We start from the raw sequence: 17,603 nt of genomic DNA, 5'->3' as shown, positions 1-17,603 counted from the left end.
GGTTCTGTAGACCAGGTTCTGTAGACCAGGTACTGTAGACCAGGTACTGTAGACCAGGTACTGTAGACCAGGTTCTGTAGACCGGGTACTGTAGACCAGGTTCTGTAGACCGGGTACTGTAGACCAGGTTCTGTAGACCGGGTACTGTAGACCAGGTTCTGTAGACCGGGTACTGTAGACCAGGTACTGTAGACCAGGTTCTGTAGACCAGGTACTGTAGACCAGGTACTGTAGACCAGGTTCTGTAGACCAGGTTCTGTAGACCAGGTACTGTAGACCAGGTTCTGTAGACCAGGTACTGTAGACCAGGTTCTGTAGACCAGGTTCTGTAGACCGGGTACTGTAGACCAGGTTCTGTAGACCAGGTACTGTAGACCAGGTACTGTAGACCAGGTTCTGTAGACCAGGTTCTGTAGACCAGGTACTGTAGACCAGGTTCTGTAGACCAGGTACTGTAGACCAGGTTCTGTAGACCGGGTACTGTAGACCAGGTTCTGTAGACCAGGTACTGCAAAAGACCAGGTACTGTAGACCAGGTACTGTAGACCAGGTTCTGTAGACCAGGTTCTGTAGACCAGGTACTGTAGACCAGGTTCTGTAGACCAGGTACTGTAGACCAGGTTCTGTAGACCGGGTACTGTAGACCAGGTTCTGTAGACCAGGTACTGCAAAAGACCAGGTACTGTAGACCAGGTACTGTAGACCAGGTACTGGAAGCCATCAAGGCCATGAAGAGAGGCAAAGGGAGTCTAGTCTACCCTTGTGAGAAACCAGACTCAGTCTCTCAGTTCTCCTCTGGCCAACGAACCAACAGTGTATGAGTATGAGTATGAGTATGAGTATGATTCAGGCAGCATCATGGATCAGAAGTCATATTGGATCAGAACATTGAGGATATTATCCAGTTCCCTCTGGTTGAAGGTGGTATGGAGACGGGTTTGTGCCGATGGTGTGGGAGACCCGAACATCACTCTTCAATCAGATGAAGTCGGAGAACTTCTCACGCATACATTATTATTATTATATAAACACACGTGAGAATATGCAACTGCACACAAACTCTGACCCAGTCTAACGACACCGATGATGATCTGAGGAAACTTTAATATTCATCATGAGTCATAATCAGAAATACAGTGCATGTTCTTATCAGTTTAAATAAATGAAAGAATGATTTAAACTCTGTTTTATATCTGATATACACATTTACATTAAATATGGCACACATTAATGGAGTTAAGCACTTAAATTACATTAAATCACTACGGAAAAGTTAGAATTTTCTTTTATATTCTAATAAATTGAAATATTAATAGTGGATGCGCTGTTTTAAACACTTCTCCTGAGGCGTGCTGTGTTTTCATGTGTTAATGACAGTGAGGATTGCTGATAGCAGAACTCATGATCTGTGGAAATATGTACTCACAAATAATGATCAACAATACACAATAAGGCTAATCTGTTTCCATAAGAAATTTGGCCAGTGGAAAAGATTAAGAGAATTTTTCTCTGAAATGTATTTTATTTATATATTTTTTAGAAAAGTAATGCGTTACGATACTTTTTTTCACCTGGGCTGGGCTCGTTTTTTTTAAAGCAAAAAAGTTTTTGTCCAAATGTAAAGACCCTTTCACAGCAAGAGTGAAATAGTAAGGAAATGCAGATTTAGTGTACAGTAGTGTACAGTAGAGGCTCAAACTGACCTTTCAGCTGCTGTTCTGGATCACAGAAGAATAACAGAAAGTTTAACACTTTACCAAATATATAAAACAATCTAAAAACCAAAAAAATATATAGTCATTTTTGCTTATGGTTTAACCGAATCATTGAAGGTCAGAAGCAAGAACATTGGTCAATAAAGTGAGATTAAATGCATAAAAATGTATGTTTTATTTAACATATTTAGTTATTGGAGGTTTGCATAGATATTCACTGATTTTATTCATTTTGAGGAATATTGAATCTTTTTATTTTGTGGAAATGAGATGAGTAAATGCTCACATTTAGTCTAGAACTACAATAACCCTCATGTTCACACACACACACACACACACACACACACACACACACTGTAAAAAAATGTGGCTGCGATTAGTTATAACAACTTAAAATTTGTTGAGATAACTTAAATATCCAGCTTAACTAAAGTTAACTAAACTTAATATTTTAAGTCAAGCATGAACACATACTTTTTAAAGTTGAAACAATGTTGGATTTTAAGTCATGATAAATAATCGGTAGCAATTTTTTTTACAGTGCACACACACACACACACACGCCTCTGCACTTCCATTCGTCTCAGCATGAGGACAGGAGAGCTGTCAGTCAATAAATGGGAAAACAAAGTAACTAACATTACTTATTTGAAAAAGTAACTCAGCATTTTGTAGGTAGATTTTAAATTTAAGGTGTTTTTTTACTAGTAACTTGAAAAAGTAATCTGATTACGTAACTCAAGTTCCCTTTCAAGAGGTCTCTCGTATTGTGTAAGGCTAGCTTACGCTATGGGAAAACTCCTTTTCTCAATTATATTGAAGCCAAATTTTAAAACGTTGGCTGTGCTGCGGCAACTGCACCAACCTATGGCGAGGCGGCTCAGACGCGCGAACCAATCAGACCGCTTCACACCATGGCACGTCAGAGCCCGCCAGAATGGGCGTGGCTTATGTCTTTATAAGCATCCATTCTTAGCCAAGGAATTCAGATTTTATCTCCTTCAGCGAACACTCCAATTCGCTAATCTCTGCGAGCGAACACACGCCGGCTCAGTCCACGCGTGCCTCACTCTCTCCAAGAGAAACTCCCTCACCGGTCCGGTTTACAACAGGCGGACCAGCACCCCTCTCTGCAAACGGCAGGTCTCGTCTCTTTTGGGGCATCGGACGAGAAGGATGACAGCCTTTCCATCACTGCATCCGAATGCGATGAGTCTGTGGGCTCCGTTTCCGGCCCCGCTCCGTCAACACAAGCCAGCGCGAGAACGAGCATCGATGCAGAGCTCCTCCGCATGCTCACCAAGGCCGTTGAAAACCTCAGGCTCGAGGGGGCTTCGCCCGATGAGCCCACGCGCAGCAGGCTTGATGAGTGGTCCCCTCAGCAGAGACCCGTCCCCTTCTTACCAGAAGTGCACGACGAGCTGACGAAATCGTGGAAGGCACCACACTCAGCTTGCTTAAAGCCCTCCTTCTCCTTGACGCTCTCTACCGTAGACGGCGCTCTGGAGAAAGGCTATGATGCGATTCCTCCCCTCGAGGAAGCGGTGGCCGCACACCTGTGCCATCCCACCGCTACTGGATGGAAAGCTAAAGCGTCGCATCCATCCAAGCCTTGCCGCTCCACTTCAGCTCTCGCTGGCCGAGCTGCTTCCCGCCGAGGCTGGACCACTCTCTAAAAAGTGTCTCACACATTTCCCAGTCCCCTTTTTTCAGTCGGCTGGAAATACCGATGTTGCAGTAAATGAGTCTGTTATAAATGAAAACTGTTCAGGAGAACACGTCACATGATCAGTTGAACACAAGCATTAACGAAGCGTTCGACATCAGTGTTGAGATTAAACCCACCTTCACTTCACTGAGACACGAATTTACTCTGTCCCGTCAGGGCTCTCAGAGTCTATTTGGAGCGTCCTGCCTCGTTCAGACAGTCGGAACAGCTATTTGTATGCTTTGGCGGCCGCACCAAGGGGCTCGCCGTCTCAAAGCAGAGATTATCGCGCTGGATAGTTGATGCTATCGCGCTGGCTTATGAGTCTAAGGGTCTTCATTGCCCCTTAGGCGTCAGAGCTTATTCCACGAGAGGCCTCGTCTTGGGCTTGGTCAAGTGGAATACCTATTGAAGATATCTGTGCGGCAGCCGGCTGGGCCTCACCGTCCACATTTATGAGGTTTATAACCTAGAAGTTCCCGCTTTGCAAGCAAGGGTTCTTTCAATACAAGATGTGTAAGCACAAACCCCCGGACCCTTCGGGCCCGATACATATTCAGTCCTGGTTAAATTCGAATTGCGGTTCTCATATATATATATACATTATAAAAGGTTTTGGCCCTCATTAGGCCCATTCCTTGTTTTTCGCTATACGAAGCCCGTCACGGACTGGCTTTTATTGGGTTCATACTTTACTCTTCTATAAGCCTCAGGCATCTTGCCTTGGGATACTGTAAGGAGCGAAGTTTAAGCACGCATGGCGTTTTGAAAGGGGTTCCCATAGCGTAAGCTAGCCTTACGCAATACTCATCTCAGGGAACCGAGGTTAGGTTAGTAACCGAGACGTTACTTGTAATGAGTTTCACCAACTCTGGTTAGTAGTCTCCTATTGGCCTGTTGAGCTGAACCATCCATAGAACAAACAAAACACACCCTGACAATTAATAAAAGAACATAGACACTTGATAATCTTATTAGATGATTAGGTAATTGCATTTGAAAGATTTTACTTTAAATAAAAAATGTGCACTAGATTTGTAAAAGGGGTTTTTATGCATGTTTTGGTCCAGGTTTTTGATGCATTTACAGTGTTCTGACCACTAGGGGTCACCGTGGAGACGGGTGTCGGGTTGTTTAGTATAAATCTGCATAAATTCATTATATTCTTCTCCCACTCTATCCGATTGTTAAGTCTGACGTCACGCTTGACGTTTAGCCTTTTCCGGGTCCAAGCGCTCCTCTCGTCCAGAAATAACAATGGTGGAACCTGTACATTTATTTACGATCACGTCCTTCTTAGTGAGGCACCCTTGGCGGTCGAAAAGGGTTTAAATTCCTTTAACACCAACAGAGTGGTTAGTGTAGCTCATCACTCAGGTGGCATAATTAAGGGTAGAGTCCAGGCATCAATGAAAAAGAAGATTTACGAGGTTGAAGTGAGTTAGCTCGGGACACGGGACACAGCACTGCGGCATTGTAAAAACACTCAATAATAACCAAAACACTAGCGAAAGCGGTAGGTAGGTAGAGAGGACCTGGACTTTGGACCCGGAAAGAGTATTATCGGAGAGTGGTTACGTCACGACTTAACAACCGAATTAAAAACTCTTATCTGATCTGCAAGCAGATAACGTCAGTTGGAGGGGTGTGGCCTTGTCCACTGAACACGCCCCCGTTTCTTGACTCCACCCCCACATTTAAACAGTGCCATAAAGAGAAACACACAGAAAGGGAAGCGCACAGGAAAAACGATATCACACACTTGACCAAAGTGCAGAATAAGAGGAGCGTTGCAAATTAAACCACTTTATTTTTCTTTTGCAATTCTTCATTTTTGTTTGCAAAAACAACTTTGCAAAAAGGACCAGCGACAAGCATACTAGAGGCACAGCTAGAACGCGCAAGTGTTTTTGCCAGAATTCTCTGTTCACCCTGTTATTTCATTGTTGTTTTTAGTCAAGGTAAGCCTATCTTCGATCCTATTTTTACTTTGTATTTTTAACTTCACATAATTCTGTATTTTAGAGAGACGCGTTGGCACAATTAACAACAGCCGCGAGTGAAAATTAAAATTATTGTTACATTTGCACTTAAGCCTTTGCTCCTAGCAGGTTGGAATTGCCACATTTTCGCGTTATTTACACTTAATTGCCCGACCGAAACAGCTGTACTCACTCAAGCGGTGAAAGCATTATCCGTTTATCTGTGTAATTTGCGCGCTGTCGCGGAAGCGTCAGCGGAAGCGTTCAGCTCTCGTGTTTAGCCTCCTCGTGTTAAGACCGACTCGGGAAAAGACCAGCGACTCTACCTGCGCGACTCCACCGAGCAAGGACACCTGAAAGGCACTTAAGTATCTCCTCTTCCCTTTCTCTTCCCTCTACTTCCCTTATTGTTCACCTTAATCAACATGTGCTTTCAATACATTCCTGTTATCTCTCGGCACCGTCCTTTCATCACGCGCAATAGGCAGCGCAATACTGCCAATCTGCGTCCCATCCTCACATCCTCACATACTCCTCTCTCTCTTTCCGTGGGTCTATGGAATTGTCAGTCAGCAGTCAATAAAGCTGACTTCATTCCAGCCTTTGCATCTCATTCTACTCTTAGTATCTTGGGGCTGACTGAGACCTGGATTCGTCCAGAAGACTCAGCAACCCCTGCTGCTCTCTCTAGCAATTTCTCCTTCTCCCACTCCCCTCGCCAGTCTGGGAGAGGTGGGGGTACAGGGCTTCTCGTTTCTAACAATTGCAAATACTCCACGCTCTCTTCTCTATGCAACAACAACTCATTTGAATATCATGCTATTACACTTACAACCCCCATTAAAATCCATATTGTAGTCATTTATCGCCCCCCAGGTCAGCTGGGTAACTTTGTAGATGAGCTGGATGTGCTGCTGTCCACTTTCCCTGAGGACGGCACCCCACTTCTAGTCTTCGGTGACTTCAACATTCATCTCGAAAAGCCACATGCAACAGACTTCACCTCTCTCCTAGCCTCTTTCGATCTCAAACGACTCATCACCACAGCTACTCACAAATCAGGCAACCAACTGGACCTGGTTTACACACGCAACTGCACCATAGAAAACATCCTGGTGACACCGCTCCACGTTTCAGATCATTTCCTCATTACTTTCAGTCTACAACTCTCTACCCCTGCACCACCACCCCCACCACCAGTCACTTTCAGACGAAACCTGCGCTCACTTTCCCCCTCCCATCTCTCCTCTGCCGTGTCATCCTCTCTTCCCCCACCCTCACAATTCTCATCTCTGGATGTGAATACCGCAACGGACACCTTATGCTCCACTCTAATCTCTTCTCTAGACATTATCTGCCCTCTCTCCTCCAGGCCAGCGCGCACTACTCCCTCTAACCCCTGGTTATCTGAGGTTCTTCGGGAACACCGGACCAAACTCAGGGCAGCGGAGAGGAAATGGCACAAATCAAAAGACGCATCTGACCTGAGTATGTATCAATCTCTCCTCTCCTCCTTTTCTGTTGATGTTCATGCTGCAAAATCTTCATACTTCCACAACAAGATCAACAGCTCCTCCAACACACGATTACTCTTCAAGACATTCAACTCTCTCCTCTGTCCACCTCCACCACCTCCCGCCTCCTCCTTAACTGCTGATGATTTTGCGACCTTCTTCACCAACAAAACAACAGCTATCAGCAGTCAGTTCTCAGCTCCACACACACAGGAACCCAGACCGACCCCTTCCACAGCCAATACCCCTCTGTCCTCCTTTTCTTCGCTAACCGAGGAAGAAGTATCTACACTTCTCCTCTCCAGTCACCCTACCACCTGCCCGCTTGACCCCATCCCCTCACACCTTCTACAAGCCATCTCTCCCACACTTCTACCATCACTCACACACATCATCAACTCATCCCTCCACACTGGCACCTTCCCTACAGCATTCAAGCAGGCTCGGGTTACTCCACTGCTCAAAAAACCAACGCTAAACACATCATTGGTAGAGAATTACAGACCTATCTCTCTCCTACCATTCATTGCGAAGACACTTGAAAGAGCTGTCTTCAACCAACTAACATCCTTCTTGTCTCTAAACAACCAGCTGGATGTCAACCAATCTGACTTCAAGAAAGGACATTCAACTGAGACTGCATTACTGTCAGTCACAGAAGCCCTACGGATCGCAAAAGCTGCTTCCAAATCTTCAGTCCTCATTCTCCTGGATCTGTCTGCTGCCTTCGACACAGTGAATCATCAGATCCTTCTGTCCACCCTCTCATCACTGGGCATCACAGGAACTTCACTCCACTGGTTTGAGTCCTATCTCACAGGTAGGTCCTTCAAGGTCGCATGGAGAGGCGAGGTATCCAGAGCACATCAGCTAACCACAGGGGTTCCCCAGGGTTCAGTTCTTGGTCCCCTCCTCTTCTCCATCTACACCACATCACTGGGACACATCATACAGGCACACGGTTTTTCCTACCACTGCTATGCTGATGACACACAGCTCTTCCTCTCCTTTCAACCAGATGATCCCACAGTAGCTGCACGGGTCTCAAGCTGTCTGGCGGACATCTCCACATGGATGAAGGACCACCACCTGCAGCTCAACCTGGCAAAGACTGAGCTTCTCGTCCTCCCTGCCAATCCGTCTCTACAGCACGACTTCACCATCCAGCTAGAGTCATCATTAATCACCCCATCAAGATCGGTCAGAAATCTTGGAGTAACGTTTGATGACCAGCTGACCTTCACAGATCACATTTCAAAGACAGCTCGATCATGCAGGTTTGCACTGCACAACATCAGGAAGATCAGGCCTTTCCTAACTGAGCATGCAACACAACTTATCGTCCAGGCCCTGGTCATCTCTAGGCTTGACTACTGCAATGCCCTTCTGGCTGGACTCCCAGCATGTGCGACCAAACCCCTACAGATGATCCAGAATGCTGCAGCTCGTCTTGTCTTCAACGAGCCCAAGAGGGCCCACGTCACTCCTCTGTTCATCTCTCTGCACTGGCTACCTCTAGCTGCTCGCATCAAGTTCAAGGCACTGACGCTTGCTTACAGAACTATCACAGGCTCTGCTCCCTCCTACTTTCACTCACTCCTACGAGTCTACATCCCTACCAGACACCTACGATCGGTCAACGTGCGACGTCTCGTGGTTCCATCACAGAAAGCCACAAAATCACTTTCCAGAACATTCTCATTTACAGTTCCATGCTGGTGGAACGCTCTCCCCACCCTCATCCGGAATGCAGAATCCCTGACAACATTCAAAAAACAGCTGAAAACCAATCTCTTCCGTGAGCACTTAACCTTATAGAGAAAAAAAAAAAAAAAAAAAAAAATCCTTTCCCTTTGAAACATCACTTATCAGGCTTATGCTACTCTGAATAATACCTGAACTTCGTATTTTGAGCACTTCCTGCGTTGTTGTTGCTTTTGCCTCTTTATGATGACCCGCTGAACTTAGTCCTAATTTGTAAGTCGCTTTGGATAAGGGCGTCTGCTAAATGACTAAATGTAAATGTAAATGTAACTTTTTTTCTCTCAATACTTTATTTTTGTTTGCAAAACAACTTTTTTTCTTAATACTTTATCTTTCTTTTGCAATTCTTTATTTTTCTTTGCAAAACAACTTTTTTCTCTCAATACTTTATTTTTCTTTTGCAATTCTTTATTTTTCTTTGCAAAACAACTTTTTTTCTCTCAATACTTTTTTTCTTTGCAAAACAACTTTTTTCTCTCAATACTTTTTCTTTTGCAATTATTTATTTTTCTTTGCAAAACAACTTTTTTCTCTCAATACTTTTTCTTTTGTAATTCTTTATTTTTGCTTGATAAAACAACTTTGTTTTTGCTCAATATTTTTTTTGCAAACATACACGGCATTATTCTGGCTCCGTAAAAAATAAGAATTGTCCCTTTTGATTTCATGGTGACTTTAAGCTCAGGCTCTCTCCTGACATGGTGTTTCTGGTGAAATCTAAAATTTGTCATCATTTGTAATGAGGTCAAAACACTGATCATGAACTCAGATGCATGTGTGTGTGTGTTGCTCTGAGACTCAGTTCAGTGTGTGTTCAGCTCCTGATCTCCAGTTACACACACTCTATGTTTAGCTCTGGTCTCATTGATCTGTGGGAACTCACATTACTTCAGAAGCTCATTCGCCTTCAACAGTCCTAAAAATAAAGTTTCTATATACAGCATTAGTCACATGACATCAAAAGCACAGTTTTTATCAAGCGCCTACTTGTGTTTCATTCAAATGCTTTTTGCTTTATCCGATAGTGTTGTGTTTACAAGAACGCATGGCTTTAAGTATAAATGTGCTGTTTAGTGTCTGATGATGAAACAGCTGTAAATTATTCGAAACGAGGCTTTCACTTTTGATATTGCTGAACGTGTCAACAGAAAAGAAGTTTGATGTCACTACAACAATCAATGTAGTGTTATTATACTCTTATATACACCAATATGAACACCAAAGCACAGATTTGCGCCATAAAAAGTAACTTTTTTAGTTTTTATTTCAATTATTTTACTCTTTATGTGTAATATAGAAATATAAATCAAAATATTATATATAGTTGTAATTGAAATTATTCAACCCCCAATGCAAATCAGGTTTATTGGCAAAATGAACAGACTTTCAGCTGTTTGCAATGAACAAATCAAACTAAAGTAAATGAAATAGCTCAACACAACAAATGTGTAGTTTCTCCAAATTCAACTGAAAATACAACTTTTAATGACTTCTGATGATCTATTTCTTCTATGATCAATGCTTATCATACTTTTTTATTTTTAGAATATACACACACTTTTATGTTAGATGCAAGTATTCACAATTAATTGATTTGATGTATGTATGTGTATATGTGTGTGTATGTATATATATATTCACACATACATATTTATATATAATACATGTATATAAAAACATACACAAGTGTGTATGTAATATATTATTACAAATATAAAAAAGGCATAGTTTGAGTAGAGTAGTTTGAGTGATATTGTACAAAACAAAACATTTTGATCTGTGAAAATCTGTTTTATGACATTTCTTCATCTTTAATTATGAATTTGTTTTTTAAACATTAAGAAAAGTGAATTTGGGTAATATTTTCCATGAAAAACAATCATAACTATGAGAGCTGATCATATACATTGATTAAATATCGAAAATATATGGTGAAATGCGCAGATGCTTCTCTTAATGCAGAAACATCTGATATGAATAATCCATAAGTGATATATGTGTGCGAGTGCGGAGTAAACGGTGATAAACATGTGCGAGTGCAGAGTAAACACACACGACTCAGAGACGAAGCTTCAGTCTTTACACCCCTTCCTCCTCCAGATTTATTGATAGTTTAAAATTACATTTCTATGTCCTAGAACTTCAGTTGCGTTTACCTTCCGACTTAAAAACTGAGTACAAGCAAATGATAGTTTTTTATTATTATTATTATTATTATCATCATCTTTTTTTCTTCTTTTTTTAAGAGTAGTCTAAAGTGATATTGTACAAAAATAACATTTGATTTCTGTGAAAACATTCACCTTTCTTCAAACTCCGAATCTGTTTTATGACCCCTTGTTTGCATTTCTTCTTTTCTCACATTTATGAAGGTTTCACCTCGGGTAGAACGACCTAAACTCCACGGACGAGGCTTTCGACTGACAACCCCGTGTTTTACAAAGAATATCACGTTCTGAATCTGCTATAAAGTAGTTTGCTTTACATTGTTTTCTCCGCGTATCTTGCGTCCTGCTGGCCCGACGGGACCGGGTGTGTGTCGTGTGCTGGTCAATCACTCTCACTCATTGATAAAACAACAAAAAAATGCAAATCATTCAAGACCCCGGCGCTGCTTCCCGATCTGATCTGATCTGTGTGGTTATTTTTTTACCGTACTCTTTCCGATCTCTCGACACGTTCGTTCTTCACTCACAACATCCCTGTTAACCAGTGGCATGGAAAGGGGGTTCTTTAACAAAGCATTATACGTTTACACCTCTAACCAAACTAAACAAACATTTTTTTTTTGTATTAAATGCAGAAAGTGGAAGTTTTTTCCACCCCTTTCCTCCTTTTAACATGTCAAGAGCTCACTGGCCTGGGAATTAGCCTCTAATCTGCCAACCGTTGGCCAGTGAAGAGGATTCAGAGAAAATAATACAACCATCAATCAGAAAAGGAGGAGTTGATGGAGGATGGGATTAAGCGGTGGCCTCGATGGTGCACTCTTTGGCCACGTGACCCGATTTCCCGCAGTTATAGCAGTTGACTTCGCTAGCTTTGCTGCACTGGACGGCTACGTGTCCGATCTCGCCACACCTGAGGAGCAGAACACACACAGATCAGGCCCGTCCACGGCTCACACACACTCTTCCTACAACCGTCATGGCTCACCTGTAGCACTTGACCTTCTCGCAGCCCTTCTGGATGTGTCCAAAGCCGCCGCACGAGTAGCACTTCTGCTCGTTAGCGTGATCGCAGTCGCGCGCCATGTGTCCCGCTTTCCCGCAATTGTAGCAAACCTGCTCGCGCTCCTTCTTCGGCTCCTTGCAATCCCTGGAGATGTGGCCGCCTCTGCCGCAGTTGTAGCACGCTGAAAAAACACACACACACTCAGTTTAATATACTAGAACATTATTCTCCTCATATTCTCCATTGTTGCGGCTCCTCTCTTCCCAGTCTGTCAGTAACGATCTGTTTACTTCCTGTCTCTATGAAGCCCCTCCTTCTGAAAAGCACACTGTGCTCTGATTGGTCGGCTGGAGCAGTGTGTTGTGATTGGTCGAGCGCTTCCGAGTGTTTTTGGGAAATGTCCCGCCCCTTACCATAACCGCCAGTTTGGCACACTAACTCAACCAGGCCCCGCCCCTTTATTCTCCGTATTAATTATTATAATGAGGAAGAAACTCAAGACTACACTGGAGGCGTTTCAGGAGTTCAGAAACACTGACACTGATATAGAGAAGAGCTGGAGCTTCTTCATGATCACACACTAAACACAGATGAACATGGAGAAAACGTAACATGAGGAGAGTAAAGATGGAAAGCTCAGTTCATTACGTTGCATTCGGAGATCAACTACTTTTGACTGACAGAATTCCAGCCACCGGAAACACTAACTGATAAAGTGAGTTGTACAAAATCTCTCTCTTTAGTAAACTCTGTGTACACACACACTGTTATCAGTGCTGGAGTTCATGTGTAGAGCCGCTGGTGACACGTCCAGCACAGTGTCATGTTGTGTCAAACCTTCTTAGTGTTTTAAAAATAGCGATGTTTGATGCTATCACTGCAGTGGCCCAAGCTCTCCCATTCACAAGGCATTTTGACCAAAAACGAAAATACGGTCAATCTTAAAAGTGGCGTTTCCATTCTAATCATGCTTTTACACGAAACTTTGACTCAGGAAGATGAACAAAAATAGCCAAGGTTGCAATTTGGCGACAGTTACCCTTTAATTATAAAGAACTAGCCGTTCAAACACGAGTGTTCAAACACAAGTCAAATGAGTAAATTTTACTGAACAGTTTATTTTAGGTAAATATATTAAATAAATTAAATAATTTCCATCACAAGACTCAAACAAAAGGCTTTTGCAGTTATTAATAAAATGCTAAATAGCCCCGACATAAGGGGATAGTTCATCCAAAAATTAGCCCATGATTTACTCTCCCTCAAGTCATCCTATGTGTATATGACACTCTTCTTACAGACGAACACAATCAGAGTTATATTAAAAAATGTCCTGCTTTTCCAAGCTTTATAATGGCAGTGAATGGGTATATTTTTTTGGAAGTTTATGATGGATGAATGGATGCACTTTTATTATGGATGGATGCACTTATGATGGACAGATGCACTTAGATGCACTTTAATGATGGACGGATGCACTTTTATGATGAGGGATGCACTTATGATGGACGGATGCACTTTAATGATGGACGGATGCACTTTTATGATGAGGGATGCACTTATGATGGACGGATGCACTTTAATGATGGACGGATGCACTTTTATGATGGACGGATGCACTTTTATGATGGACGGATGCACTTTTATGATGGACGGATGCACTTTTATGATGGACGGATGCACTTTTATGATGGACGGATGCACTTTTATGATGGACGGATGCACTTTAATGATGGACGGATGCACTTTTATGATGGACGGATGCACTTTTATGATGGACGGATGCACTTTTATGATGGATAGATGCACTTTTATCATGGATAGACTGTCCGGAAAGGGCTGTCTGGTCCCTGTACGACCGGAGCAGGAGCTTGGTTCGCATTGCCGGCAGTAAGTCAGACTTGTTCCCGGTGCATGTTGGACTCCGGCAGGGCTGCCCTTTGTCACCGGTTCTGTTCATAATTTTTATGGACAGAATTTCTAGGCGCAGCCAGGGGCCGGAGGGTGTCAGGTTTGGGGACCACACAAATTTCGTCTCTGCTTTTTGAGGATGATGTTGTCATGTTGTCCTCATCAGACCAGGAACTTCAGCATGCACTGGGATGGTTTGCAGCCGAGTGTGAAGCGGCTGGGATGAGAATCAGCACCTCCAAATCTAAGGCCATGGTTCTCAGTCGGAAAAGGGTGGCTTGCCCACTTCAGGTTGGTGGAGAGTTCCTCCCTCAAGAGGAGGAGTTTGAGTATCTCAGGGTCTTGTTCACGAGTGTTCGAAGGATGGAACGGGAGATTGACAGACGGATCGGTGCAGCTTCTGCAGTAATGCGGTCGATGTACCGGTCTGTCGTGGTGAAGAAAGAGCTGAGCCGTAAGGCGAAGCTCTCGATTTACCGGTCGATCTATGTTCCTACTCTCACCTATGGTCATGAGCTTTGGGTCATGACTGAAAGGATAAGATCCCGGATACAGGCGGCCGAAATGAGCTTTCTCCGCAGGGTGGCTGGGCGATCCCTTAGAGATGGAGTGAGGAGCTCGGTCACTCGGGAGGAGCTCAGAGCAGAGCCGCTGCTCCTCCACATCGAGAGGGGCCAGCTGAGGTGGCTCGGGCATCTGTTCCGGATGCCTCCTGGACGCCTTCCCAGGGAGGTGTTCCGGGCGCGTCCCACCGGGAGGAGACCCCGGGGAAGACCTAGGACACGCTGGGGGGATTGTGTCTCCCGGCTGGCCTGGGAACACCTCGGTGTCCCCCCAGAGGAGCTATGAAAGGTCTAGGGAGAGGGAAGTCTGGGCGTCTCTGCTTAGGCTGCTGCCCCGCGACCCGGCCCCGGATAAGCGGAAGATGATGGATAGATGCACTTTTATGATGGATAGATGCACTTTTATGATGGATAGATGCACTTTTATGATGGATGGATGCACTTTTATGATGGATGGATGCACTTTTATGATGGATGGATGGATGCACTTTTATGATGGATAGATGCACTTTTATGATGGATGGATGCACTTTTATGATGGATGGATGGATGCACTTTTATCATGGATAGTTGCACTTTTACGGACTTCCAAAGAAATATACCCATTCACTGCCATTATAAATCTTGGATATTTTTTAATATAACTCTGATTATACTCTGACTGCATTCGTCTGAAAGAAGAAAGTCATTTACACCTAGGATGACTTGAGAGTGAGTAAATCAGGGGCTAATTTAAATTTTTGGGTGAACTATCCCTTTAAGACTATAAAAGCAAACTGAATGTGTAATGTGTGAGATGTCCTCACCGTCCTCGGTGCGCTCACAGTCCCGCGCGACGTGGCCCGGCTCTCCACAGCGATAGCAGAACAGATCTAGCGGCACAGGAGAAACACGTTACTCTCTCTCTCACACACACACACACACACACACACACACACACACACACACACACACACACACACACACACACACACACACACACACGAGGTCAAGTCGTTAGATCGATTGCTCTCACCTTTGCCTCTGCCTCGACCTTTTCCACGTCCACGTCCCGCATTCGGACAGTTCTTGATCCAGTGGCCGGTGCGACCGCAACCAAAACACTCGTTGCTGCTCATAGCCTCAGACTGCACCCTACGACTGAGAGAAACACACACTCGAGATCATGAACACACACTCGAGATCATGAACACACACTCGAGATCATGAACACACACTCGAGATCATGAACACACACTCGAGATCATGAACACACACTCGAGATCATGAACACACACTCGAGATCATGAACACACACTCGAGATCATGAACACACACTCGAGATCATGAACACACACTCGAGATCATGAACACACACTCGAGATCATGAACACACACTCGAGATCATGAACACACACTCGAGATCATGAACACACACACACTCGAGATCATGAACACACTCATTGCTCCTCATAGCCTCAGACTGCACCCTACGACTGAGAGAAACACACACTCGAGATCATGAACACACACTCGTTGCTCCTCATAGCCTCAGACTGCACCCTACGACTGAGAGACACACACTCGAGATCATGAACACACACACTCGTTGCTCCTCATAGCCTCAGACTGCACCCTACGACTGAGAGACACACACTCGAGATCATGAACACACACTCGTTGCTCCTCATAGCCTCAGACTGCACCCTACGACTGAGAGACACACACTCGAGATCATGAACACACACACTCGTTGCTCCTCATAGCCTCAGACTGCACCCTACGACTGAGAGACACACACTCGAGATCATGAACACACACAGTCGTTGCTCCTCATAGCCTCAGACTGCACCCTACGACTGAGAGACACACACTCGAGATCATGAACACACACACTCGTTGCTCCTCATAGCCTCAGACTGCACCCTACGACTGAGAGAGACACACACTCGAGATCATGAACACACACACACTCGAGATCATGAACACACACACTCGAGATCATGAACACACACACACTCGAGATCATGAACACACACACACTCGAGATCATGAACACACACACACTCGAGATCATGAACACACACACACTCGAGATCATGAACACACACACACTCGAGATCATGAACACACACACACTCGAGATCATGAACACACACACACACTCGAGATCATGAACACACACACACTCGAGATCATGAACACACACACACTCGAGATCATGAACACACACACACTCGAGATCATGAACACACACACACTCGAGATCATGAACACACACACACTCGAGATCATGAACACACACACACACTCGAGATCATGAACACACACACACACTCGAGATCATGAACACACACACACACTCGAGATCATGAACACACACACACACACGAGATCATGAACACACACACACACGAGATCATGAACACACACACACTCGAGATCATGAACACACACACACACACTCGAGATCATGAACACACACACACACTCGAGGTCATGAACACACACACTCGAGATCATGAACACACACACACTCGAGATCATGAACACACACACACTCGAGATCATGAACACACACACACTCGAGATCATGAACACACACACACTCGAGATCATGAACACACACACACACTCGAGATCATGAACACACACACACACACACACTCGAGGTCATGAACACACACACACTCGAGATCATGAACACACACACACTCGAGATCATGAACACACACACACACACTCGAGATCATGAACACACACACACACACTCGAGATCATGAACACACACACACTCGAGATCATGAACACACACACACACTCGAGGTCATGAACACACACACACTCGAGATCATGAACACACACACTCGAGATCATGAACACACACACACACACTCGAGATCATGAACACACACACACACACACACACACACTCGTGATCATGAACACACAAGCTATCTTCTGTTGTTTTGACTACATGAATGACACACACATTAGGCTGCTGTCACTTTAAGAGCTAGTGCACGGATTTAGAACAATATAAAGCATGTGTGAAAGCAATATAGCGTGATCCGCGAGAAAGAACCCGTTACTCGCGAGCCGTTTGTGAGGCGGCTTTCCTCTATGTATGTGCGCTATGTGTTATAATCTGTGTGGATTAATTTACCTTTAGTAAAACCGTTAAAGTAATCATTACTTTTGACAAAGAGAGTAGTATTATAATATTTTTTATTTTTTATTCCTTAATTATTTTATTTATATGTTAATATTATTTTTCCTATATCCAACCATGA

The 17,603-nt window shown here is 44.0% G+C and overlaps 1 protein-coding gene across 2 annotated transcripts in view; it reads right to left on the bottom strand.

Annotated features, from left to right (window-relative positions):
* Positions 1-10,754: 10,754 nt before the first annotated feature.
* cnbpb (CCHC-type zinc finger, nucleic acid binding protein b) overlaps positions 10,755-17,603 on the bottom strand; it is an 8,601-nt gene continuing 1,752 nt past the window's right edge. For both annotated transcript variants that reach the window (XM_082155111.1, XM_082155112.1), the window contains exons 2-5: positions 15,347-15,471; positions 15,138-15,203; positions 11,840-12,038; positions 10,755-11,764 (exon numbers count right to left, since the gene is read on the bottom strand). In XM_082155111.1, coding sequence (XP_082011237.1) covers positions 11,647-11,764; positions 11,840-12,038; positions 15,138-15,203; positions 15,347-15,449 — 486 coding nt within the window. In that variant the 5' untranslated portion in view covers positions 15,450-15,471 and the 3' untranslated portion in view covers positions 10,755-11,646. The remainder of the gene's footprint in view (positions 11,765-11,839; positions 12,039-15,137; positions 15,204-15,346; positions 15,472-17,603) is intronic.

Source organism: Leuciscus leuciscus, assembly GCF_965113295.1.
Source record: "Leuciscus leuciscus genome assembly, chromosome: 23".
In the NCBI taxonomy this organism is placed as follows: Eukaryota; Metazoa; Chordata; class Actinopteri; order Cypriniformes; family Leuciscidae; genus Leuciscus; species Leuciscus leuciscus.
This window is presented reverse-complemented; position numbering and strand designations above follow the sequence as displayed.